Source organism: Oryctolagus cuniculus, chromosome 12, assembly GCF_051225735.1.
Source record: "Oryctolagus cuniculus isolate XC-2025 breed Fujian yellow rabbit chromosome 12, ASM5122573v1, whole genome shotgun sequence".
NCBI lineage: Eukaryota > Metazoa > Chordata > Mammalia > Lagomorpha > Leporidae > Oryctolagus > Oryctolagus cuniculus.
Window position 1 is genome coordinate 87,591,170 of NC_142878.1, and position 27,298 is coordinate 87,618,467.

A 27,298-nucleotide genomic window follows, 5' to 3' on the forward strand; every position below is an offset into this window, starting at 1 on the left:
TAAAAATTCTTAATTGAAATGTTGGCTTTTGTTTTGCTTTAGAATTAAATAACAGTTATATGGTTTGAGCCTCAAAATTTTTAAGGCCTAGCGCATCAAGAAAAATTGTAGGGGCCAGTGCTGTGGCACAGCAGGTTAAAGCCCTGGTCTGAAGTGCCGGCATCCCATATGGGTGCCAGTTCTAGTTCCAGCTGCTCCTCTTCTGATACAGCTCTCTGCTGTGGCCTGGGAAGGCAGTAGAAGATGACTCAAGTCCTTGAGCCCTGCACCCGCCTGGGAGACCCGGAAGAGACTCCTGGCTCCAGTTGTTTCGGCCACCTGGGGAGTAAACCAGTTGATGGAAGACCTCTATCTCTGTCTCTTTCTCTGTTACTCTGTCTTTTAAATAAATAAAATAATTTTTAAAAATTAAAAAAAGAAAAACTATAGTAGGTATGAATGAGATTTCCACCTAAACTTATACCAAAAGATAACTTGGCTTTTTTTTTTTTCTTAAGATTAACTTAATTATTTGAAAGGCAGAATTACAGAGAGAGAGAAAGGGAAAGACAGATCTTCCATCTGCTGGTTCACTCACCAAATAGCTGTAACGGCTAGAGCTGGACCAATCCAAAGCCAGGAGCTGGAGTGGGGATTTTGAAGTGAAGCACCCCTGGATTGGAGGACTCCAGTCCCGGCTGCTCCACCTCTAACCCAGCGTCCTAATGCACCTAGGAAGCAGCAGAAGATGACCCAAGTGCTTGGGCCCCAGCACCCACGAGGGAGACCAGGAAGAAGCTCCCGACTCCTCACTTCAGCCTGTGGCAGCCCTGGTGCCATTTGGGGAGTGAAGCAGCAGATGGAAGATAGTTCTCTCTCTCTCTCTCTCTCTCTCTCTCTCTCTCTCTGTAACTCTGCCCATCAAACAAATAAATGCATCTTTTTAAAAAAATGCTTATTTTTTTAAAGATGTACTTATTTGTTTGACAGTCACAGGAACAAAGAGGGAGAGACACAGAGAGATTTTTCATCTGCTGGTTCACTCCCAAATAGCCATTATTATAGCCAAGGGGTGAGCCAGGCTGAAGCCAGGAACCAGGAACACCAATTCCGGTCTCCTACTTGCATGGCAGGGACCCAAGTACTTGGGCCATCTTCCACTGTTTTCTCAGGCACACTAGTAGTAGCAGGGAGCTGGATCCAAAGTGGAGCAGCCTGACTCAAACCAGCAATAAGATTTGGGATCTTGGTATCGCAAATGGCAGCTTAACCTGCTGCACCACAACACTGGCCCCTATTGTGCAAAATATTTAAAAGAAATAGTCTCTTTCTTCATGCAGTTAATATTTTATTACTGGACCAAACAGGTACAGAAACAGGTAAGTTATTTTGATACATAATACTAAATATAGCTGATTTTTGTGAAGGAGCAAAACTTGTACTATTAATGAATACAATGAACTTTATCAAGTGCTTTGCTTAAAAGGGTTATGATATTATACATTTTCAAATTAATGATAATTGTCAAAGACAATCCAAACTCAACATAAATCAATACACTTATATGATTTGGATTATGCCGATGAAAATATTGGCATAAAAAAAGATGAAACAGCATCCAATTTAATATAATCGCTTAGTCTAAATAGCCTAAAGGGAACGAGGGGTGTTTAATTTGTAAAGATAATGAAAAACCAACCACGAATCAGAAAACATCATGAGCTCCTGAAAAGTTTGGCTAAACGGGATAGGAAATGCAGATGACCCTTAAATCTGGACTACTGGAGTCGAGAATTTATGTGGAAAGTCATTAAAGACAAATCTCGCTGATGCCTGTTGAGTTGTCTTGGTTCTGCTGGAAAAGGGTGTGTGTGTGTGTGTGTGTGTGTGTGTGTGTAAAATCTCCTTCATATATACACACACATATATATATACTATATACTATATACTATATATATATATATATATATATAAAAACAGTGTGAATCTAGTGTTAAACTACAGGAAGTATTAAACATCAGCACCAGAGGGTAAGCTTATAGCTTACAAGCTCTGAATTAAATGGACAGAAAAACCAGCGCAGACCCAAGACCTGGTCCCTAACTTTTCGGAATATTGCACTTTTAAATTTTTTTAAGCTGCCGTTTTTATCGGCATTTGAGCTGACGGCTCAGCAGAATCGCCGGCGGCTCTCCTCGGGTCCCACCCGTAACGATGCAGGAGAATCAGGAGCGGACGGAGCCCGGGTGCGAGCGTAGGGCGCCCAGGCGGCGGGAAGAAGCCGGCGGCGGCACAGGTGGGCGGGACCTGCCCCGGAGGCGGCACGGCGGGCGGGGCTGCGCAGGCTGGCGGAACCCGCGTGAGCTGGGTCGCTGTTGCGAAGGGAACTAGTCCGGCGCAGGACGCAGGGCTTCCCCAGCCCAGCTGGTTCCGGCTGGGGAAGATGGCGGTGGCTGGGGCGGTGGCCGGAGAGCCGCTGGTCCGCTGGTGCACCCAGCAGCTGCGGAAAACTTTCGGCTTGGATGTCAGCGAGGAAATCATGCAGTGAGAAACGGTTGGGGTCCGAGGCGGGAAGGAGGTCTGGGGTGTGCACTGGCTGAGCGAGTGGGGAAGCGGGAAGGACTGAAAAGTTGATGGAAGAGAGGAAATTGTTTTAGCAGGTCGGGGGTTGGTGGGGAGGAGCGCTCCTGTCGACCTGTGGGCGCCGAATTTTGGCCTCCACCTTTATAATTTGGTTTCTTGGATAGGATGTCAGGCGCCACCATTTGCCAGTGGGCCCCCCTATACACTGGGAAAACGCCAAATCCATAATAATTAGACCTGTAAGCTTGCCCGGGAGCTAGTTCCTTAGGGATTCTGGAGACAGGAGGCAAGTGAAGCTGTCTTTCCGGAAATTCTTTACTCTGAACCTTTCAGTTCGCGCGGTCTGAGTCGTGTCAAAGAGGACGTGGAATTTAAACGGCGGATGGCGTGGTCCAATGCAGATAGCTCGTAACTCGGGAGTCCCAGCTGCTACTCTCTCTCGGCATTTACCAGTTTTGGAAGCTTGGGCAACTCAGTTTCCCTCTCTGTATCTGTAAAATTAATAACTACAGAGATTTACCTTGAATGTATTGAGGTTACTGTGAAACGGAGATAGTAAACCTGACAGTTTCTGCCTTCCTTGGATGAACGTTCGTTGGTGCTGCTCCCGCACGCCAGGTGCTGGGACAACTCCGATGGTCAGGACAGTTGGGTTCTGCTTCTTTAGTAAGTGCTGAAGAGAGGGGAGTGGAAGGTGTTGTGGATGCATGGAAGAAAGGGCCTCGTTAAGACTGGAGAAGCTAGGAAGATTCACCGGAAAGGACGGCTTTCCCCTGAGAACTAAGTATTGGGAAAAGTGGAGATGAAGTGTTCGAGTCGGGGTGAACACTTGCACAACAAGGGGGTTCTATCAGGGAGCCTTTCAGGTGTTTCTTAGTTTGCTTCCTTGTTTATTGCTGCTGAAACCTACATTGCAATGTTAGGAATTTTGTAGGAAGTAAAGGGAGTTTCTAAGTGGGGCAAAATATACTTGTTGACAAAGAGAGCGTTAAGAGAGCCTATTTTAAAGGATTTTTTTTTAAACCCTGGAACAGACTAAAAAAAAAAAACATTCAAGTTATATGGTTTGACTTTACCCTTGTTTGAAGGCAAAATTAGGCTTAGTTTTCACACTTTTTTTTAGTTGTGTAATGTTGTCAAATGGAATAATGAGATTTTTACAACAGAACAGAAAAATGACTTTTGTGAATATAAGTAAATGCAAAGTTATCATATGTAATATAAAATCACTTGTTATATATAAAGATTGAGGCCATTTTTGGTGACTCAACAGTGTGAAATAGGGTAGGCATGAACCTCAGAGATGTATTCTTCATCTCGGAATCCAGTTAGATTTTGCTTGATTACACAGTGTCAAGAAAATTCTGGCTCTTATACATCGTGGTTGAATAGCTCATTTTGGAGACTCAGGCTTATCCACACCATTTGAAAGTGGAGTGATAAGAAATTTGTTTTAAAGTTGAAGCACCCAAATCTGGGTAAACACTTGCTATCGTCTTTAATCATAAATACAAGTTAGGTGAGAAGGATTCAGAATTTATAATAAGCACCAGAGCCACCAATAGTATCATATTCCTTGAACTTACTGGGTGTTCACTAGTTATTGCACAACAGGCTGTTCTACCAGGATGAAAGCGATGCCTGTGCCTTGCCTAGCATCTAATTGAGAATTACTCAGGGTGCTAACCTGAACAATTTTGTGAGTGGCCTGAATTTAAAAAATAGTACAGATATATTAACTTCCTAATCAGTCACATATTTATAAGATATTAAGATGTGTACACAAGAGTTAGCAAACTAAAATTTGCCCCACAGTTTGGGTTAATTCTGTTTTGTTAAGATTTGCTATAAAACATATTTGGATGAACTTGTTCTTTATTATACTGTTAAACAGTTAAAATTATATTTATTCAAAATATTTCTAGAAATCTTTGTACTTAACTGGTGGTTTGAAAACTCCAGGGTTAAGGTTAAATGATCTCTTGACATCCCTTAGAGTTGTGAGTTTTTTAGAACAGTTCACACTAGGGGAATTGGGGCTGGCATTGTGGTGTAAAGGATTAAGCTGCCCCTTGCAATGCTTGCTTCCCCTGTGGGTGCTGGTTGGACACCCTCCTGCTCCACTTCCAAAGCAGCTCCCTGGTGATATAATCACAGGCTCCTGGCCTTGACCTGGCACAGCCCTGCCATTGCAGCTGTTTGGAGAATGAACCAGTGGATGGAAGATCTTTCTCCTTCCCTCTCTCTCTGTCCTTTCTCTGTGGGAGAGCCAGAAGAAGCTCCTGGCTCCTACTTTTGGATTGGCTCAGCTCTGGCCATTGTGGCTATTTGGGGAGTGAACCAGCAGATGGAAGACTTCTCTGTCTCTCTCTGTTTCTGCCTCTGCCTCTCTGTAACTCTGCTTTTCAAATAAATAAATAAATCTTTTTAAAAAGAATTTTTTTTTATTTTTATTTTTTGAAAGGCAAAGTAGAAGTGAGATTTTCCATCCACTGGTTCACTCCTGAAATGCCTGCTGGGGCTAGTTCAGGCCAAAGCCAGGAGCCTGGAACTCTTCCCAGGTCTCCCTCTTGTGTGGCAGGGATCCAAGTACTTAGGCCATTACCTGCTGTGTGCATTAACCAGGTACCAGGCGCGGTGACAGGGCACTCAGGTGTCCCAGGCTGTGTCTTAACTGCTGTGCCAAATGCCCTCCACAGTTTTTAATAATGTTGAATCATTAACTAATTAGGTTGTAGTGTATTTTATATCTTTTGCAAAAATAAGAGAAAATTTAGATGTTTCAATATAGAGATTAAGTGATTCATATTGTTTCCAGTAACATATTATGACTGCAGATGTGCAGTTATAGAAAATTTTCTTGTGTTAAGGTCAGCCCCACAATCTTTCAGAAGACTGATTAGATTCCAGACATACAGAGAAACAGTTAATGGCTAAATACATATGAAGGATAGATTTTCTACTACTTGAGATGGGGGCTTTGCCCTAATCAAATTTATGTCCCTGGCATCTAGCATAGTACTTAGCTCTCTAATAGATTAATGCATTAATTTTACTACCTTCATCTCTATTGTGATTATTGAAAATGTATTATACACTAGTCTTGTTTCAGCAACTTGTATCTTTGTCTCCTGAGGTATGTTCTGTCAATTGAGAGTGCCGAAGAGATTCGAGAATATGTTACTGATCTACTCCAGGGAAATGAGGGCCCAAAAGGTCAATTCATAGAAGAACTTATAAATAAATGGCAGAAAAATGATCAGGAGCTGATTTCTGATCCTATGCAGCAGTCCTTCAAAAAAGATGGTAAGTTAATGTAATTAAATAAAGGTTGAAATATTACTGGTAAATGAGCAGATTTAAAGGACTTATTTTCTACCATCTGTATTTTTTTTTAAATGCTCCAAACTCTGAAACTTTTTTTTTTAAGATTTATTTTATTTATTTGAAAATCAGAGTTACACAGAGAGAGGAGAGGCAGAGAGAGAAAGAGGTCTTCCATCCGATGGTTCACTCTCCAGATGGCCGCAAAGCCAGGAGCCAGGAGCTTCTTTCAGTCCCCCACGTGGGTGCAGGGGCCCAAGGACTTGGGCCATCCTCCACTGCTATCCCGGGCCATAGCAGAGAGCTGGACAGGAAGTGGAGTAGCCGGGTCTCGAACCGGCGCCCACATGGGATGCCGGCACTTCAGGCCAGGGTGTTAACCTACTGCGCCACAGCGCCGGTCCCCATCTGTATTTTTTTTTTTAAGATTTATTTATTTATTTGAAAGTCAGAATACACAGAGAGAAGGAGAGGCAGAGAGACAGAGGTCTTCCATCCGCTGGTTCACTCCCCAATTGGCCACAATGGCTGGAGCTGCGCTGATCTAAAGATAGGAGCCAGGAGCTTCCTCCGGTTCTTCCCATGCAGGTGCAGGGGCCAAGGACTTGGGCCATCTTCTGTTGCTTTCCCAGGCCATAGCAGAGAGCTGGATGGGAAGTGGAGCAGCCAGGTCTTGAACTGGTGCCCATATGGGATGCAGGCACTGCAGGCAGCTGCTTTACCCGCTACGCCACAGCGCCGGCCCCCATCCTGTATTTGTTTACAGCTAACTTAAGCATAATTGTGTATACATATTTTCAGTTCAACTTTGTCTCATCTTTAATGAATTTTATTCTAATTTAGACTTTTTCAGCTTGGAAAATATCATCAAATATCTGTTTGCAAACACAAATGTAGCTTCAGAAGAAATGTAGGCTATTCATTCTTGGATTAAAGAAATATTCCTCAATTATGTATACACCTGATTGAAAATAAGATGTTGACAAATTATAGTAGAAAAAGCAATTAAAAGTGACTAAACAATATAAAAGATGAACACTGAGTTAAATGATCCATGGCCATTATTATTGTTATATAATCTAAAATATCAGATTTTAATTTAGCTTCTGAATCACAGCCAGTACTATTTTGTTGACTTCTTTATCATTGACTATCTTTTTTTTAAATTAAGATTTTAAAATTTATTTTGGAGAAGTTACAGAGAGAGGAGAGGCAGAGAGATCTTTCATTTGCTGGTTCACTTCATAGATGGCTGCGATGGTCAGGCTGGGCCAGTCCAAAACGAGTGGCCAGAAACTTCATCCAAGTCTCTCATACGGGTGGCAGGGGCCCAAATAGTTGGGCTATCTTCCACTGCTTTTCCTAGGCCATTAGCAGGGATCTAGTTTGAAAGTAGAGCAGCCAGAACATGAACCATTGCCCACATAAGATGCCAGCATTGCAGGCGACAGCTTTACCTGCTACACCACAACGCTGACCCCGATTACAATCTCAAAAATGATGGTTTAAATTTAATTATGACATGAGAAGAAAAAGATAATTAATTAAAAATCTGCCTAATTTTTTTTTTAATTTGATAGGTAGAGTTATAGACAGTGAGAGAGACAGAAAGGTCTTGCTTCCATTGGTTCACCCCCCAAATGGCCACTACAGCCGGCACTGTGCCAATCTGAAGCCAGAAGCCAGGTGCTTCTCTTGGTCTCCCATGCGGGTGCAGGAGCCCAAGCTCTTGGGCCATCCTCCACTGCACTCCCGGGCCACAGCAGAGAGCTGGACTGGAAGAGGAGCAACCGGGACTAGAACCGGCGCCTATGTGGGATGCCGGCCCCCAAAATCTGCCTAATTTCATATCTTGACTCTAAATATTAAACATAGCCTTCTGTTATTAGCTAAAGAAGTTCACAAGTGAATCGTGCTATTAATCTGTGTTTGTACTTTTGTTCTTTATAGAAATACTAGATGGTCAAAAATCAGGAGACCAGTTAAAGCGCAGTCGCCGGAAAGGGAGAAACAAACAGGAAGTTCCTGCGTTTGCTGAGCCTGACACAACTGTAGAGGTCAAAACACCTTTTGATTTGGCCAAGGTAAGTACTTATGGAATCAAACTCTTTCTAGCTTATGGAAAAGGGAAAGTGACTAATATATTTCAGAGAGCAAAATGTACAAATTAGTGTAGAATAATCCAAAAATTGTACTTTAGAAATTTATATTTATTAAATAAGTTTTCTATGAAAAAATCCATGAAAAAAAAACAAATTAGTGTAGAATGACAATTCTTCAACACAAGCATGGATTTTAGGGAAAGAAAGTGATAATGATGACTTACTGCTTTCTGTATGGTAGATTGTTTTTGACAGCCTGCGTAGATAAGTATTAGAAGGGGATTTTTGCTTAGAGATGAGATTGAGAGAGAAATAAGAGGGAAAATATTTAATGAAGTGCTCCAGGTTTCAACTCCAATCTTTTTTGTGTGGGTTTATACTCAAAGAATGCACAGTTCTACCTGTTTATTATGGCTTTTCTTATTTTGAATCTGCTTCCTTTTCCTCTGCTACCACCACTATCATCTTCATTCAGCTTTTTCACATTCTCTTTTTTTTCTATTTTATTAAAATACTGAGTTTATTTCACATATATATTTGTCTCCCCACCATTTCATGTCTGACCACTGCTACTACTGTGTCCTATCGTAACATTCCATACGTACTTAAAACCAAGCAAAGGGTGGAGTTCCTTCTTTAAAAACTAAAAAGGTATTTTGGACAACACGTTCTTGGCAATGGAACCTGGACAACATTTATCAAACACGGTAGGGAAAGTTACCACTCTGCATTATAAAAAGGACAGCCAGATATCAACTGTTACAGAAATGAAATAAGACGGAAAATTTTAACGAACTGTTTAAACTATTTTTTTAAAGAGGCTTCCTCCACTGCCAAAGATCTTGAATAGCCTCCTGGTCAGTCATCCGGAAGCAATTCTTCACATAATTGATGAATTTGGCTTCCACTTTGGGAAGAGAACCACCTTTTTCTTTTTCTTTTTTTTTATTATTATTATTATTTTTTTTTGACAGGCAGAGTGGACAGTGAGAGAGAGAGACAGAGAGAAAGGTCTTCGTTTGCCGTTGGTTCACCCTCCAATGACTGCCGCGGCTGGCATTCCGCGCTGATCCGATGGCAGAGGCCAGGTACTTATCCTGGTCTCCCATGGGATGCAGTGTGGGGAGCAACTCGGACTAGACTAAGTTACTGGAATTAAGACTTATTCTATGCATCTGCTCTCCCACAATATGGCGCTGGGAGAGGAGTAAACAGCTTTTACACAGCTGCCTCCAGTTCGACCAGTAACCTGCAGGAGCTGATCCTGCTCCTGATTGGAGGAGAGCAGCGTACTCGGCGTGTGGGTAGCAGAGTTGGGATTGGTTGAAGAGGACTATAAAGGAGGAGAGAGACAACATGCACCAGGAACATCTAAGGGGAACATCCGAATAACATCTGAGCAGCCCCCGAGAGAGCTGGCCGGCGGTGTGCCGCTCCCCCGCAGAAGTGGGGAAAGTGGCAGGGGGCACCGCCCTTCCACGGAGGTGGAAGGATCGGTAGCCAACCCGGGAAGGACCAGCAGTAAACCCGGGGAGAGCCGAGCAGACAAAAGAACAGTGCAGGGTCTAGTGTCATTCCTCCGTGAAGAGGGGGAGCGACAGTGCAGGGCCCAAGCACTTGGGCCATCCTCCACTGCACTCCCTGGCCACAGCAGAGAGCTGGCCTGGAAGAGGGGCAACCGGGACAGAATCCGGTGCCCCGACCGGGACTAGAACCTGGTGTGCCGGCGCCGCAAGGCGGAGGATTAGCCTAGTGAGCCGCGGCGCCGGTGAGAACCACCTTTTTCTATACTTGCTTGCATTTTTGCTTTGATGTCTCCTACAGAACTAGGTCCTTTTGGTGTTGTAGGAGTTTTTTCCTGTTTTTTTGAAGGATTCTTGACCTTTTAATCTTGGTGTTGATGGTTTTGAGTCTTTCCCATTCTGGTTTGATTTCTGTACATTTTTGGCTGGGGTATCTCGTATAGATTTCTTCACTGGAACTTTTCTTTCACTCCTCCTCCTCCTCATCATCTTCATCATCATCGTCATCGTCATCTTCATCGTCTTCTTCAGCAACAAGCTTTACTTTTTTCTGTGGTACCTTGCTGCCACCTCTGGGGCAGATCGTTTTCCAGATATACTTAATAGCTTCCCATCCTCTTCCTCTTCATCTTCTAACTCTGCATCTTCCTCCACAGCTACTAAGTGCTGTCCACTAATATGCACAGGCCCTGAACCACACTTCAGCCTTAAGACCGCAGGTGATGTTATTTCAAAGCCCCTCAAGGGAAACCGTTGGCTGTACAGACATTTTCAAAGTTGCCAGTGTGACCTTAATTGGGCTGCCTTCGTAATTCATTGCCTCTGCTTCAACAACGTGCAGTTCATCCTTTGCACCAGCGCCTAAACTGACCGTTCTTAAAGATAACTGGTGCTCATTTTCATCATTGTCCACTTTAAAGTGATAATCTTTGTCAGCCTTTAGTTCACAACCAAAAAGATAGTTCTGGGTCCTCAAGGGGCTCATGTCCATGTCCATCGAATCTTCTGTGACATGGAGGGACGAACTTGGGTGGGAGAGAAAGCGGATGGAGATTAGACGCCCACTGCTGCAAAGAACAGCCATGCAGGACGGAATCACGCCAGGGCACATTCTCTTTTGACTCTTACAATGGCCCTTTAGGATAACCAAACATATTTATAAGCATGGCAATTTGATAAACTACATTTCCCAAAAGAAGAGAATAGTTAATAGCTAAGATGTAAGAGTAGCGACTCAAAAATTCTGAGTGTAATCACCATATAAAAAACATGGAAAACTGTTTGCAAAATAATGTTATGTTACAGAAAAAGAAAAAAATGGAGACTGGCATTGTGGGACAGCAGGTTAAGTTGCTGATTGCAACGCCCAGCATCCCATATCTGATTGAACTCCCTGCTCGTGCACCTGAGAACGTGGTAGAAGATGACCAAAGTACTTGGGTCTCTGACAGCCATGTGGGAGACCCAGATAGACTTCCAGGCTCCTGATTTCAGCCTGACCCAGCCCTGACTGTTGTAGCCAACTGGGGAATTGAACCAGTTGTCAGACTGATTGGGGTGTTGAGGCATGCAGGGCTGGGAACTGAAAGAACACTTGTGGAGCTGTAGGCAGATGGGACATTCTTCATTTAGGCAGCAGCAACAGCAGCAGCATAGGTGTCCAGAACCCAGCAGCAGCAGTCCACAAAGGCTGGCTCTTTCGGATGGGGTTACACGATAGTGGCCATTAGCTAAGGAGTTACCCAACAGAAAATCTGTCAGCCCTACTGGACCCACTCACTGGCAGAAAATATATCTATCACTGGGAACTGCCCGGTTGCCATGGAGGCATAGGTAAGAGAGTATAGCAGGATGCAGTCTTAACACTATTAGTTGATCTATTTACCTGGATTTTCTTACAGTTTCAGCACCAGTGGATGAAAGATCCCTCTTTCTCTCTTTCTCTCTCAATCTGTTTCTTTCCCCTTCAAATAAGATAAATAAATATATAAATAGTTTGCAAAAATATATACTTTAAATCATAGAGATGTTTTCTATATAATCGTCAAAGATTTTTTAAATAGCCAGCACCATGGCTCACTTGATTATCCTCCACCTGCGGCACCAGCATCCCATATGGGCACCAGTTCAGTCCCAGCTGCTCCACTTCTAATCCAGCTCTCTGCTATGGCCTGGGAAAGCAGTGGAGGATGGCCAAGTCCTTGGCCCCCTGCACTCACATGGGAGACCCGGAAGAAGCTCCTGGCTCCTGGCTTCGGATCGGTGCAGCTCTGGCCATTGCGGCCAACTGGGGAATGAACCAGCAGATGGAAGACCTTTCTTTCTCTCTCTGCCTCTCACTGTCTAACTCTATCTGTCAAATAAAAAAATTTTTTTTATAAATAAAATACTCAGTGGTGATAAACTTACATTAAAATAAGAATTTCATTAGTGCTGGCATTGTAGTGCAGCTTCTCCACTTCCAATTCAGCTCCCTGCTCTGTGCCTGGGAAAGCAGCAGAAGATGGTCCAAGTACTTGGGTTCCTGCCACCCATGTGGGAGACACAAATGGAGTTCCTAGCTCCTGGCTTCAGCCTGGCCCAGCTCTAGCCATTGCAGCCATTTGGGGAGTGAACCAACAGATGGAAAATTCTCTCGTTCTCTCTCTTTTTCTCTTTCAGTCTATTGTCTATGTGTCTTTCTCTCCTTCTGTCTCTGTCACTCTGCTTTTCAAATAAATAAAATGTTAAAAAAAAAAAAAAAAAAACTAAGCTGCTGCTTGTGATGCCAGCATCCTGTATCAGAGCAGCAGTTTGGGTCCCAGCTGCTCCACATCTGATCTAGCTCCCTGCTAATGTGCTTTGGCAGGCAGCAGAAGTTGGATTAAGTACTTGGGTCCCTGCCACCCATGTCGAAGACTCAGATGCAGTTCTAAGCTCCTGGCTTCACCCTTGCCTAGCTCTGGCCATTGAGGTCATTTGGTGAGTGAACCAGTGGATGGAAGAACTCTAGGAAGTAGTCAGGAATAAGAAGAAACTCTTATGTTCTATACAATGTTATGTACAGTTTTGAAAAATTGACATGACCTGATGATCTGGTGTAGAAAAAAAGATTATTTGATGTAATATCATTCAACTGATAAAATAGTTCTCCAGGAGTGATTAAGATAATAAAGTAATTTGGCTTAGTGATTAAGATGTCATTGAGTGCCTGTAGTTGATACCTGCTTCTAGCTACTTTCTTGCTAATGCAGACCCTTAGAGGCAGTGGTGATGACTCAAGTGACTGGGTTCCTGCCACTCTCGTGGGAGAACTGGGTTGAATTCTGGGCTCTGGCTTTGGCTCTAGGTGGGGGCTATTGCAGGCATTTGGGGGATGGAAACTCTTTCTCCATTACTCTGCCTTTCAAATATAAGAATAAAGAGAAAAGATACACAATTTAATAAGGTTTTGGGGGTACATTTCTATTAAAAAAAAAAAAAAGGAGCCGGTGCTGTGGCTTAGCGGGTAAAGCCACCGCCTGCAGTGCCAGCATCCCATATGGGCACCAATTCGAGTCCTGGCTGCTCCACTTCCAGTCCAGCTCTCTGCTGGCCTGGGAAAGCAGTAGAAGATGGCCCAAGTCCTTAGGCCCCTGCACCCACGTGGGAGACCCCAGAAGAAGCTCTTGCCTCCTGGCTTCTGATCAGCACAGCTCCAGCCATTGCAGTCAACTGGGGAGTGAACCAGTAGATGGAAGACCTCTCTCTCTCTCTGCCTCTCCTTTTCTCTCTGTAAATCTGACTTTCAAATAAATAAATAAATAAATAAAGCTTTAAAAAACACAACAATATAGAATTTATGAGGTGAAGTCAGAATTCTACTTGTTTTCTATACCTAGTGATAGTCAATTCCCTGCAGAAGTTATGCCTGAGATACTTATGGTTGTCCCAGAATGAGGGGAGCAGCTACTCCTGGCCATTGGCTGCTGCTAAACACAGCTGCTGTGCACAGGCCACTGCCTCACCACAAGGGATCGGTAGTATCTGTAGTAAGAAGGTTTCAAGGCTGTAGTTCCCAGTCCTGGCACCCTGTAGGTGACTTGTCATGATTTTGTTGTGAATCTTAGTAGTCTATTTTCTTTTTAAAGATTTATTTTATTTATTTGAAAGACAGAGTTGCAGAGAGAGGTAGAGACAGAGAGAGAGGTCTTCCGTCCGCTTGTTCATTCCCCCAGATGGCCGCTACGGCCGGAGCTGTGCCGATCCGAAGCCAGGAGCCAGGAGCCAGGAGCCAGAAGCCAGGAGCTTCTTCTGGGTCTCCCACGTGGGTGCAGGGGCACAAGGGCTTGAGCCATCCTCCACTGCTTTTCCAGGTGATTAGCAGGGAGCTAGATCAGATGGGGAGCAGCTGGGGCTCAAACCAGCACCCATATGGGATGACTTAACCGTATCACCAGCCCCTGGATTTTATTCTAAGCACAATGAGAAGGAAGTGGATAGAGGGTCTCCCCTCCCCTCCCATCCCCTTCCCTGCCCTCCCCTCCCCTCCCCTCCCCTCCTGCTGTCCCTCTCTCCCTCTCTCATTATCACTCTGCCTTTCAAATAACTAAATCTTTTTTTAAAAAGATGGTGGGCATTGTGGCACAGCAAGTTATGCTGCTGCTTATGACATCCACATTCCATATCAAAGCGCCTTCAAGTCCCGGCTGCTCCACTTCCCATCCTGCCTGGGTAATACGCCTGGGAAGCAGCACTGATGGCCCAAGTACTTGGGTTCCTGCCACCTATGTGGGAGACTGAGATGGTGATCCTGGCTCCTGGCTTTAGCCTGGCCTAGCCCTGGCTGGTGAGCATTTGTAGAGTGAAGCAGATGGTAGATTTTTTTTCTCCATCCCTCCCACCCTCTCACCCTCTCCCTCTCTGTCACTCTGCCCTTCAAATAAATAAGTAAATCTATCTACCTGCCTATTTATCTGTCTATATTTAAAAAGAGACCTCATCAAAGCACAACTCTCAATCCTTCAAGTATCTTAATGTAACTTGGTCCTTTTTTTAAATAAATAGTTAATTTATTTGAAAAAGGGACGGAGGGAGAGAAAGATCCTGTGTCTGCTGGTTTATACCCCTAGATTGCCACAACAGCTTGGATGGGGTCAGCCTGAAGCCAAGAGCCAGGAAGAGCCAGGAATTCCATCCTGGTTTCCCAAGTTCCTTGCAATGTGTCATTTGGATAACTTTTTTTTATGAAGTTCTTATTTAGGTCTTTTGTCCATTTTCCTAGTGTGTTAATCATTTTTTTTTTTTGATACCTGGTTGAGTAAATTTCTTACTGATTTTTATTATTTATTGTCCATATTTACAAATCTATGAGTATGATCTGTTTTTAGAGGCATTCTATGTTCTTACAATCTCCAATTTGTTTGTTCTATATATGGAATCTCAAAAAGTACATGGAAAATGTACATTATAAAAAAACTATATGGATATCAATTTTTTTGTGGCAAAATAAGCTTCTCTTTTAATTTCACATTCTACTAACTGAGTCTTACTATAAATAGCTTTGACTGCTATATTTACCTTTCCTTTTTTTTAATTTATTTTTTGACAGGCAGAATTAGACAGTGAGAGAGAGACAGACAGAGAAAGGTCTTCCTTTTTCCGTTGGTTCACCCCCCAAGTGAACGCTAAGGCCGGCGCACTGAGGCTGGCATGCTGCGCCGATCTGAAGCCAGGAGCCAGGTGCTTCTTCCTGGTCTCCCATGCAGGTGCAGGGCCCAAGCACTTGGGCCACCCTCACTGCACTCCCGGGCCACAGCAGAGAGCTGGACTGGAAGAGGAGCAACCAGGACAGAATCCGGTGCCCCAACCGGGACTAGAACCCGGGGTGCTGGCGCTGCAGACGGAGGATTAGTGAGCCGCGGCACTGGCCGATATTTACCTTTTTTTTTTTTGGACAGGCAGAGTGGACAGTGAGAGAGAGACAGAGAGAAAGGTCTTCCTTTGCTGTTGGTTCACCCTCCAATGGCCGCCGCAGCTGGTGCGCTGCGGCTGGTGCACCGTGCTGATCCGAAGGCAGGAGCCAGGTGCTTCTCCTGGTCTCCCATGGGGTGCAGGGCCCAAGCACTTGGGCCATCCTCCACTGCCTTCCCAGGCCACAGCAGAGAGCTGGCCTGGAAGAGGGGCAACCGGGACAGAATCCGGGCCCCAACAAGGACTAGAACCTGGTGTGCCGGCGCCGCTAGGTGGAGGATTAGCCTATTGAGCTGCGGCGCCGGCCTCGATATTTACCTTTAACCAGCCTTAGTAAGGACTGAGAGCTACTAGCAGAAAAAGCAAAGCAATTAATGAACTAGTTTCCCTAGAGTATAACCTTTCCTTTAGACCCTTGATTATAAGCAGTTTGTATTTCTCCCTCTCCCTTCCTCCTTTCATGGTGCTTGGGTAGTATTTAAGATGTTATTGAACAAAACTGAGGTTCCCTCATCCCTTTGACTTGGTTCATTGTCATTAATTATTCAGTGATACTCTGTTGTCTTTGTACAATTAGGCACAAGAGAACAGCAACTCTGTAAAGAAGAAGACAAAGTTTGTCAATTTGTACACCAGAGAGGGACAAGACAAGCTTGCAGTCCTGCTCCCTGGTCGCCACCCTTGTGATTGCCTGGGCCAGAAACACAAACTCATCAATAACTGTCTGATCTGCGGGCGTATTGTCTGTGAACAAGAGGGTTCTGGCCCCTGCTTGTTCTGTGGCTCTCTGGTAAATTGTTTCTTTTATATTTCACTATGCTTTGTGCTAACACACGTGGACACTCAGATCCCTCGTAATTTCTCTTTTTTCTTTGTAAATTACTTCCTTAAGATGTCCAGTGAACTCTAGTATCAGAGATTTGATCACTCAGAAATCCAAGATTATATCCTAGTACTGAGGCCTGTGGTGATGAGGGTTTTGAGAGTATCCATTGTTGAGGAACTCAAGGCTTGTATCAGATTAACTTTAATTCAGAAAAACCCTAGGGCTTGAAACGTCAAAAATTTTTGATCAAGTCTTCAGATGTGGCTCAAATCCCTTGGGGAACAGAGCTACTGTGGCATAATCCTCAGGTTATAACTTCTGTTTCCAGAATACCACTTAGTTGTAGCTCTGCCTTGTCTGAGAGAATGACCTCAAGAATGCAGCAGTAAACCCCTAATGACCTGTCTAGCTCATTCAACCAGTTGAATTGGCTCGCAGAAGGAATGGCATTTGCTATTGGTAAAGGCATCCATTTTATGTTGCTTTTTTTTTCTCTTCTTCTCTGATGGCGCCCTTAATTTTCCCATATACTCAGAATAAGCTGATAGACAGTGGATGACCTGAAAAATAGTGTCTACCGAAACAAATTTTTTAAAACCAAGTAAATCTCCTCCCATAGGAAGCATTCAATAGAGAAGGACCCATAGCTATGGCAGGAGCTTTCTGTGCCATTGAGCTATTGCTGGGAAGTGCAGTGCCTTCTCCTAGGTACATTGAATCCTTCAGTTCAAGAAACAGTAATGGAAAGCAGGGAGGTCTTGAGGTCTTGCAATTTTATAGGCTCAGTATAGCCCCCTCTCAGCCCCCTTTTTTACAATTGCAGTGATTTTACAATAAACAGAGCATCTTCTCTGCTTAATAGAGTCAATATTTTATAGGTAGGTGATGTTTAAGGCAAAGAAACAAAATATACATAGTTTAAGGTCTAGACTGATTCTCACTAGTGGCACTGTAATTTGCTGCCTTTTCTTTTTCCTTATAAGATTTTTTTTTTTTTTTTTTTTTTTTTGACAGGCAGAGTGGACAGTGAGAGAGAGACAGAGAGAGAAAGGTCTTCCTTTGCCGTTGGATCACCCTCCAATGGCCGCCGCTGCAGCCGGCGCACCGCGCTGATCCGATGGCAGGAGCCAGGAGCCAGGTGCTTTTCCTGGTCTCCCATGGGGTGCAGGGCCCAAGCACCTGGGCCATCCTCCACTGCACTCCCTGGCCATAGCAGAGAGCTGGCCTGGAAGAGGGGCAACCGGGACAGAATCCGGTGCCCCAACCGGGACTAGAACCCGGTGTGCCGGCGCCGCAAGGTGGAGGATTAGCCTATTGAGCCACGGCTCCGGCTCAAGATTTATTTTATTTATTTGAAAGTCAGAGTTACACAGAGAGAGGAGAGAGAGAGAGAGAGAGAAAGAGAGAGAGAGAGAGGTCTTCCATCCATTGGTTCACTCCCCAGATGGCCACAATGGCCGGAGTTGCAGTGATCTGAAGCCAGGAGCCAAGAGCTTATTCCGAGTCTCCCACATCAGTGCAGGGGACCAAGGACTTGGGCCATCTTCTACTGCTTTCCCAGGCCATAGCAGAGAGCTGGATGGGAAGAGGAGCAGCCAGGACTAGAACTGGTGCCCATATGGGATGCCTGCGCTTCAGGCCAGGGCTTTTAACCCACTGTGCCACAGCGCCGGCCCTGGCCCCTTGCTGCTTTTTCTGATTCTTTTTTTTTTTTTTTTTTTTTTAATTTATTTGACAGATAGAGTTAGACAGAGAGAGACAGAGAGAAAAGTCTTCCTTCTGTTGGTTCACCCCCCAAATGGCCGCTATGGCCGGAGATACGCCGATCCGAAGGCAGGAGTCAGGTGCCTCCTCCTGGTCTCCCACGTGGGTACAGGTGCCCAAGCACTTGGGCCGTCTTCCACTGCCTTCCCAGGCTACAGCAGAGAGCTAGACTGGAAGAGGAGCAACTGGGGCTAGAGACCGGCGCCCATATGGGATGCTGGCTCCACAGGTGGATGATTAGCCAAGTGAGCCACGGTTCTGGCCCCTGCTTTTTCTGATTCTAATAAGACATCTGCTTATAATTCCTCTTGACCAATTGGGTTTCATGATTAAAACTAAGAGACTTTTTTTTTTCTAAAAAAAATATACTTTTCTTTATTCTCAACAGTGGCAAATATTTTTCCTTTGAAATCAGGTTAAACTTTTTTTTTAAAAAAAAACATTCAAATCATTCAGGGAGGCTTACAGTGAAATAAGTTTTTATATGGCTTGTTACAAAAGAGAGAAATGGAAAGATAGGGCAAAACTCAGCTGGATATAGATGTTTTGGTGTGTTTGGATGAAAAAGCACCAACAGTCACTATTTTATTGTTACGTCTAATATGGAATTTGAGATTACTTTTAACGCTAAATCAAGAAAACCGTATAGTGTGTCTTATTCTTGTTACTACAGGTATGTACTCATGAAGAAAGGGATATTTTACAGCGTGACTCAAACAAGAGCCAGAAACTACTGAAGAAGCTAATGTCAGGTAAGCAGCAGTATTTTGATTAGATCACTATGGTGATGGGTGTTCCTTGTATTTTTGATTATTTTTCTTTCCTATATCTTAGTGTGCAAGATGCAATTTACCTATTTTTATTCTATAAGCATTTGTGTTTTGTTTATTATTTTATTATTTTTTTATGAACATGGATTCTATGTTTAATGCAGACCCAAGATCACACATTTTGGGGAGTAGCTTTTACTTGCAGTACAGATTCTTTTCATGTAAGGCCACAAAAATACAGTATCATAGATGTGATGAGCCCAGTTTAACAGTTAGATGGAGTAGCCAAGTTAGCACTTTCAGCTCCCAGCAGGGTCAGAAACAGCTAAGTCAGTTATTTACTAGGGCTCATTCTGGAATAGAATGATCAGGTGCAAGGAATGATGACAGATTGAAAAGAAAAAACCTAGGCAAAGCGTGTATGTTTTAGAAAGTTAAGAAGGCTGGCCGGCGCCATGGCTCAATAGGCTAACCCTCCACCTGCAGCGCCGGCACCCCCGGTTCTGGTTGGGGCGCCAGATTCTGTCCTGGTTGCCCCTCTTCCAGTCTAGCTCTCTGCTTTGGCCCGGGAGTGCAGTGGAGGATGGCCCAAGAGCTTGGGCCCTGCACCTGCATGGGAGACCAGGAAGAAGCACCTGGCTCCTGGCTTCGGATCAGCATGGTGTGCCGGCCACAGCGGCCATTGGAGGGTGAACCAATGGCAAAAGGAAGACCTTTCTCTCTTTTTCTCTCTCTCACTGTCTACTCTGCCTGTCAAAAAAAAAAAAAAAAAGTTAAGACTATATCACACTGAACAACAAAATAGATAATTATGGTATTAGATTATGAACCAAAGAATAGAGTTAACATTCACAAGACCATCTTCATATAAATGAGTGACTGAATGCACTAAGCATTTGGGAAGAAGGGACCACTCTTTCTTTGAGAAGAAGTCTGATAAATAAAGTAGGAGACGTGAGGATAATAGAAAAATGACCAGTAGAATATCACAGTAGTAATTGCTATAGGCAATAATGGATGCTGAAATTGTTGGATGAAAATTTAATAATGAGAGATTGACAAGATCATGAAAGATAATACTGAAGAAATGTCACAGATTGGAGTAGACTAAGGAGAAATGACAACTAAATGTGATGTGGATCCTGAACTGGATACTAGAATAGAGAAATGAGAGTGATGAGAGAAGTGTAAAATCCATCTATAATTTAGTTGGTAGTATAGTAATGATGTTCATTTCTTAGAACTGATAAGACATTAACTCTCTTAAATCTTTTATACTTGAAAAACACCTAACAAAAGTAGTTAAGGATATTTTTAGGGGCCAGTGTTGTGGTGTAGCTGGTTAAGTCACAGTTTGTGAGGCCAGCATCCCATTTCAGTGCTGATTTTCAGTTCTAGAAGCTCTGCTTCTGATCTAGCTTCCTGCTAATGCATCTGAGAAAGCAGCATGTGATGATCCAAGTATCTGGTGCCCTGCTACCCATGTGGGAGACCTCTCTGTCTCTCTTTCACTCTGCCTTTCAAATAAATAAATAGGATTTTTAAAAAGATTTATTTATTTACTTTTAAAGTCCAAATTACAGAGAGAGAGGGAGAGAGAGAGAAATCTTCTGTCTGCTGGCTCACTCTCCAGATGGCTACAATGACCAGTGTTAGGCCAGGTTGAAGCCAGAAGCCTGGAACTCCATCCAGGTCTCCCACGTGGGTGGTTGGGGCCCAAGTACTTGCACCATCCTCTGCTGCTTTTCCTAGGCCATTAGCAGAGGGCTGGATTGGAAGTGGAGCAGCTGGGACATGAACTGGTACCCATATGGGATGCTGGTGTTGCAGGTGGTGACTTTACCTGATATGCCACAATGCCAGCCCCAAATAAGGATAAAAAGAAAAACAATATAGTCCTTATGTCCTACTTAGGCAAATATTTTAATTTGTTTTACCTTAGTTCAAACTTGTTTTTTTTTTTTATTTTTATTTGTTTATTTATTTGAAAGAGAGAAAGACAGACAAGGGAGAGATATACCATCTACTGGTTTGCTCCCCAGTTTCCCATAACAGCCAGGAACGGTCTCACACTAGGTCTCCCATGTAGGTAGCAGGGACCCAGCCACTTGGTCAGTGACAGACTGTCTCATAGCATGTGCGTTAATAGGAAGCTAGAAGCAGTTGTGGTGTCAGAACTCAAACACAGGATCATGACATGGGATGTAGGCATCTCAAAAGCCTTCTTCATTGCTGTACCAAATACCACCCTGTTTTTGTTTTATATAGACAGATTGGTTAGCATTATAAAATGGCAATCACAAAGTGTAAACTTTATGATTCCATTTTTTCAGTTAATATTTCACAACTAAGTTTCTATATTGCTATATATTATTCATATTTATTTTTAGTGGCTAAAAACAGCCTTTTAACTTGATTTGTTATAATTGCAGGTTTTTTGTTTGTTTGTTTTTGACAGGCAGAATTAGACAGAGAGAGAGAGAGAGACAGAGAGAAAGGTCTTCCTTCCGTTGGTTCACTCCCCAAATGGCCTCTACACCCGGCGCACTGCGCCGAATTGAAGCCAGGAGCCAGGCGCGTCCCCCTGGTTTCCAATGCAGGTGCAGGGCCCAAGCACTTGGGCCATCCTCCACTGCCTTCCCGGGCCACAGCAGAGAGCTGGACTGGAAGAGGAGCAACTGGGACAGAATCCGGCGCCCCAACCGGGACTAGAACCCAGAGTGCTGGTGCCGCAGGTGGAGAATTAGCCTAGTGAGCCACGGTGCTGGCCTGTTTTGTTTTTTTGTTTGTTTGTTTGTTTGTTTGTTTTTAGATTTATTTGAAAAGCAGAATTACAGAGAAGCAGAGGCCGAGAGAGAAAGAGAGAGAGATAGGGGTCCTCTATCCACCGGCTCACTCCCCAAATGGCTGCAATTTCTGGAGCTGGGCCAATCTGAAGCCAGAAGCCAGGGGCTTCTTCCGGTTCTCCTATGTGTGTGCAGGGGCCCAAGGACTTGGGCCATCTTGTGCTCCTTTCCAGGCCATAGCAGAGAGCTGGCTCAGAAGTGGAGCAGCCGGGACTCTAACTGGCACACATATGGGATGCTAGCACTGCGGCGGCGGCTTTACCTGCTACTCCACAGCGCCGGCCCCAATAAATCTTTAAAAAATTATTTATTTTGAGCCGGCGCCGTGGCTCAATAGGCTAATCCTCCACCTTGCGGCGCCGGCACACCGGGTTCTAGTCCCGGTTGGGGCGCCGGATTCTGTCCCGGTTGCCCCTCTTCCAGGCCAGCTCTCTGCTATGGCCAGGGAGTGCAGTGGAGGATGGCCCAGGTGCTTGGGCCCTGCACCCCATGGGAGACCAGGAAAAGCACCTGGATCCTGGCTCCTGCCATCGGATCAGCGCGGTGCGCCGGCTGCAGCGGCGGCCATTGGAGGGTGAACCAACGGCAAAGGAAGACCTTTCCCTCTCTGTCTCTCTCTCACTGTCCACTCTGCCTGTCAAAAATAAAAAAAATAAAAAAAAAAAAAAAAAATAAAAAAAAAAAAAAAAAAAAATTATTTATTTTATTCAAAAGGCAGAGTTACAGAAAGAAAGGCTGAGACAGAGATCTTCCATCTGCTGATTCATTCCCCAAATGACCTCATCAGCCAGGGCTGGGCCAGACCAAAGTAAGGAGCCAGGAGCTTCATCTGGATGTCCCACAGGGGTGGCAGGGGCTTAGGACTTAGGCCATCTGTCCTCCCGGATACATCAACAGGGAGCTAGATCGGAAGTAGAATAGCTGGGACTGGAACTGGCACCCATATGGGATGCTGGTGCCATAGGAAACTGTTTAACCCAGTACACCACAGCACCAGCCGTGTTTCTACTTTCTAATTCCTAACTGAATGAACTCAGTAAATTTATTATCATTTCTGAACTCCAGTATCCACATGTGTAAAGCAAAGATAATACAAACTGTCTTACAGGGCTATTGTAAGAATTAAATAATATGGTTTATATTGTTTCTTAGTATCATCTACTAGGTGCTCGTTAATTATTCACTTATGCCCTTCTCTTGAAATTTTTCTCATTTTCATTTGAGAGGTGGAAAGAAACACAGCCAGCAAGAGCCCCCATCTGTTAGTTCATTCTTCACATGCCCACAACATTCCAGGCTGGGTCAATCTGAAGCCAGGAGCTAGCCACTCAATCTAGTTCTCCCGCATGGGTGGAGGAAAACCAGTTACTTGAGCCATCACTGCTTCCCAGGGTCTGCAATTTTTTTTTTTAAGATTTATTTTATTTATTTGAAAGGCAGAGTTAGAGACAGACAGATCTTCTATCTGCTAGTTCACTCCCCAAACATCCACATAGCTGGGGCTGGGCTAGGCCAAAGTCAGGAGCCAGGAACAACTTCTGAGTCTCTTACCAGGATGCAGGGGCCCAAGCATTTGGGCCGTCCTCCATAGTTTTCCCAGGTGCATTAGCAGGGAGCTGGATGGGAAGTGGAACAGCTGATACTTGAATCGGCACCTATATGGGATGCCGGAGTTGCAGGCGGCAGCTTAACCTGTTACACCACAGCGCTGGCTCCGCCAGAATCTGCGTTGGCAGTAAGCTGGAGTCAGAAGCCAGTCACACTCTGATATAGGATGAAAGCACCCTAAACTCTAGGCAAAACACTTTTATAAGGCATTTTTATGCTGTGTTGTTAATCTTTGTTTTGTTTATGCTGTGTTGTTAATGTTGGTTAATCTTTGTGGTCAAATTTTTTTAAAAAATTTACTTATTTGAAAGGGAGAGAGAGCTGTCATCTGCTGGTTCACTCTCCCAAATGGCTGCAACTGCCAGAGCTGGGCCAGGCCAAATCCAGGAGCCAGGCACTCTATTGTAGTCTCCCTTATGGGTGGCCTTTGGACCATCATCCTACGCTATCCCAGGCACATTAGCAGGGAGCTGGATCAGAAGTGGAGCAGCTGGCACTCAGTTCAGCTTTTCACCATGGGATGCTATCATCCCAAGCAGCAGCTTAACCCACTCTGCCACAACACCAGCCCCAATCCAAATTTCTAAAAGGGAAGAAAAGGACCCTAATATTTATTGAGAACTGATTATGTGCCAAACACTACTTGATGTTTTCCAGGTAAGGCCTAGCCTGTGTGATTGTTTCTTTTCCATTGAAATGAGTATCTCAGGCCATCTGGCCAGAATGAGACATGTAGATATTTTGTTCTTTGCTGCACATTAATGCAACTAATTTGTTTGGCTGACACCTTTGATTTCCATATTGAATTTCAGGGGCAGACAACTCTGTAAAGATGGACATCTCTTCCCAAGACCTTCTTCCTCATCAAGAATTACGCATTAAGTCTGGTCTGGAGAAGGCTATCAAGCATAAGGATAAACTGTTGGAGTTTGACAGAACTAGGTATGACAGAGTAACAGACGCTACCACTAGTCCACAGATTCTGGCCATTAAAATATTGTTTTGATACTTGATACCAAAGGTGGTGTGTGAAAGGGTTTTCAGCAAACGTGCTGGATGTTTTACTTAGCAGGCCTACCTCTTATTTTTTAATCCATGTTTCATTAAGATAGGCTCCCACCAAGAAAATCCCATCATGTAGCATTTTTTGATTCTTGGCAAAAATGCTGATGTAATCCCTGGACAGCTGATTTGGGTTGACAGAATTCCACACTTGTTCCATTTGCAGTCATTCATTCATTCAATCAACACAGATAGTTAAGCATCCCTTAACTAGAGGGGTATAGTTTGAAAATGCATCATTAGGCAGTTGCATCATTGCATGAACATCATGGAGTGTACTTACACAAACCTAGATGATATAGTCTATTATACATCTAGACCATATGGAATATATATATATATATATATATGGTACAGTGTATTACATATGGGGCCAGGATGTGCAAAACAACAAAAATGGAGCACAAGAAGAAATGATGCAATCAAGAGACACAGCACTCATAAGATGTATGAATCTGCTTCAGACTTAACGTGGCGTACTGTTGTATGATAAACTTTTTTTCTTCGTTGAAGCAATACTCTAATTATAAAAGTATGATGATATAAATAGATAATATAGTAATATTGTTTATTATCAAGCATTATATATTCTACCTAATTGTATGTGCTATATTTTTACATGACTGGCAGTATAGTAGATTTATAGATATGTGAGTAATACTTTATGCTGTCACATTACAATGGCTTCAGTGTCATTAGGTGATAGGAATTTTTTGGCTGTGTTACAGTCTTATGGACCACCATTGTATGTGTATGTGGTCTGTCACTGACCGAAACACCATTTTGGGACACACTGCTATACTATAGACCCTACCATTCACTAACTACCAAGTTAGGGAATTTGATAATTGCCTCTGGGAGAGCCTAGATAATGTCATGCCCTAAGAAAGCTTGATTTACTCTTCCCTTTCCCTTTTTTTTTTTTTTTTTTAAGATTTATCCATTTATTTGACAGGCAGACTTATAGAGAGGCAGAGGCAGAAAGAAAGAGGTATTCCATCTGCTGGTTTACTCCCCTAATGGCTGCAACTGTCAGAGCAAAGCCGATCCGGAACTAGGAGCCAAGAGCCTCCCTCCAGGTCGCCCAGGCAGGTGCAGAAGCCCAAAGACCTGGGCCATCTTCCACTGCTTTCCCAGGCCACAGCAGACAGCAGAATTGGAAGTGGAGCAGCTGGGACTTGAACCAGCACCCATATGGGATGCTGGTACTGCGGGTGGTAGCTGTACCCACTACACCACAGTGCCGTCCCCTTTCTCTCCCTTTGATACTACATTTCTTTTATTTATTTATTTATTTATTTATTTATTTATTTTGACAGGCAGAGTTAGACAGTGAAAGAGAGAGAGACAGAGAGAAAGGTCTTCCTTCCGTTGGTTCACCCCCCAAATGGCCGCTAAGGCCGGCGTGCTGCGCCAGTCTGAAGCCAGGAGCCAGGAGCTTCCTCCTGGTCTCCCATGCGGGTGCAGGGCCCAAGCACTTAGGCCATCCTCCACTGCACTTCCGGCCACAGCAGAGAGCTGGACTGGAAGAGGAGCAACCGGGACAGAATCCGGTGCCCTGACCGGGACTAGAACCTGGGGTGCCGGCGCCGCAGGTGGAGGATTAGCCAAGTGAGCCACGGTGCTGGCCCTACACTACATTTCTTTTCTGATTCAATAATCGGTATCAAAATGTCCTGAAATCCAGTCCAGCTCTCTGCTGTGGCCCAGGAAGGCAGTGGAGGATGGCCCAAGTGCTTGGGCCCTGCACCCGCATGGGAGACCAAGAGGAAGCTCCTGGCTCCTGGCTCCGGATTGGCGCAGCATGCCGGCCTTAGCGGCCATTGGGAGGTGAACAGTGGAAAAGGAAGACCTTTCTCTCTGTCTCTCTCTCTCACTGTCCACTCTGCCTGTCAAAAAAAAATTTTTTTTAAATGTCCTGAAATTTTCTTTCTTTCTTTCTTTTTAACATTTATTTATTTGAGAGGCAGAGTTACAGACAGAGGGAGGGAGACAGAGAGAGAGGTCTTTCATCTGCTGGTTCACTCCCCAAATGGCCACAATGACTGGAGCTGAGTTGATCTGAAGTCAGGAGCAGGAACTTCTTCCAAATCTCCCACATGGGTGCAGGGGCCCAAGCACTTAGGCCATCTTCCACTGCTTTCCTAGGCCGTTTCCATGGAGCTGGATGGGAAGTAGAGCAGCCGGAACTCAAACTGGTGCCCATATGTTATGTCAGCGCTGCAAGCAGAGGCTTAACCTACGCCACTGCACTGGGCTCAATAATTTCTGGATGATACTTAATATGTTCCCTTCTTACATAATCATGGGAATCTGTGAGGGTCCCTAGACCTCAGAGCTCTTACTTATTGTAACTAACCTGGAAGCCTATTCCTGGCATTACAATCCTTTGGTGAGACACCCTTACTGGTTCCAAACCATTTGCTCTAAATATATGAGATAGAATTTGGAAAGCTATTCCTTAAGAATGGCCATCACATGATGTGTGAATTCTGTTCATTCTTAACCCTTTAAGTGTCTCATTTGGTCCTATTCAGTAAAACTTGTCATTAGAAATATAATGTATTTCTTCATAAACACAAACTAGAAAATGGCCTCCCCTGTTAATGTTGCTGCTTTGCTGGTGTGTTCAAGGGTATTAATTTCATTATCTAGGTTTGAAACTGATCTTATTAACATAAGACCAATTTCTTTCTGAGTCTCTTCAGCTTTCTACCCTATTTTTTAAAAAAATTATTTTATTTTTATTTGAAAAGCAGAGTTACAGAGAAAGAGAGAGAGGGAGGGAGAAAGAGAGAGAAAGAAAGAGAGGTCTTCCACCTGCTGGTTCACTCCCCAAATGGCTACAATGGCCAGGGCTGTGCCAGGCTGAAGCCAGGAGCTAATAGCTTCATCCAGGTCTCCCACGTGGGTACAGGGGCCCAAGAACTTGAACCATCCTCTGCTGCCTCCCCAGGCACATTAGCAGGAGACTAGATAT

General features: G+C 44.2%; 1 protein-coding gene and 1 pseudogene across 6 annotated transcripts in view; one reads left to right on the forward strand and one right to left on the reverse strand.

Moving 5' to 3' along the window:
* The window catches only part of TRIP4 (thyroid hormone receptor interactor 4), a 100,003-nt gene that overhangs the window by 28,053 nt on the left and 44,652 nt on the right, over nucleotides 1-27,298 (forward strand). For 2 of the 5 annotated variants that reach the window (XM_002718101.6, XM_008268895.5), the window contains exons 1-6: nucleotides 2,397-2,523; nucleotides 5,699-5,868; nucleotides 7,837-7,970; nucleotides 16,020-16,232; nucleotides 18,706-18,784; nucleotides 24,069-24,198. In XM_002718101.6, the coding sequence (XP_002718147.2) occupies nucleotides 2,423-2,523; nucleotides 5,699-5,868; nucleotides 7,837-7,970; nucleotides 16,020-16,232; nucleotides 18,706-18,784; nucleotides 24,069-24,198 (827 nt within the window). In that variant the 5' untranslated portion in view covers nucleotides 2,397-2,422. Of the gene's footprint in view, nucleotides 1-2,396; nucleotides 2,524-5,698; nucleotides 5,869-7,836; nucleotides 7,971-16,019; nucleotides 16,233-18,705; nucleotides 18,785-24,068; nucleotides 24,199-27,298 lie in introns of those variants that run through there. The other 3 variants (XM_008268896.5, XM_089310541.1, XM_017347963.4) reach the window with 2 other exon arrangements.
* On the reverse strand, nucleotides 8,653-11,643 carry LOC100352348 (nucleophosmin-like; annotated as a pseudogene). Its single transcript, XR_016218247.1, has 2 exons — nucleotides 9,768-11,643; nucleotides 8,653-8,913 (listed from the first exon to the last, which is right to left on the reverse strand). The product of XR_016218247.1 is annotated as a nucleophosmin-like (transcript).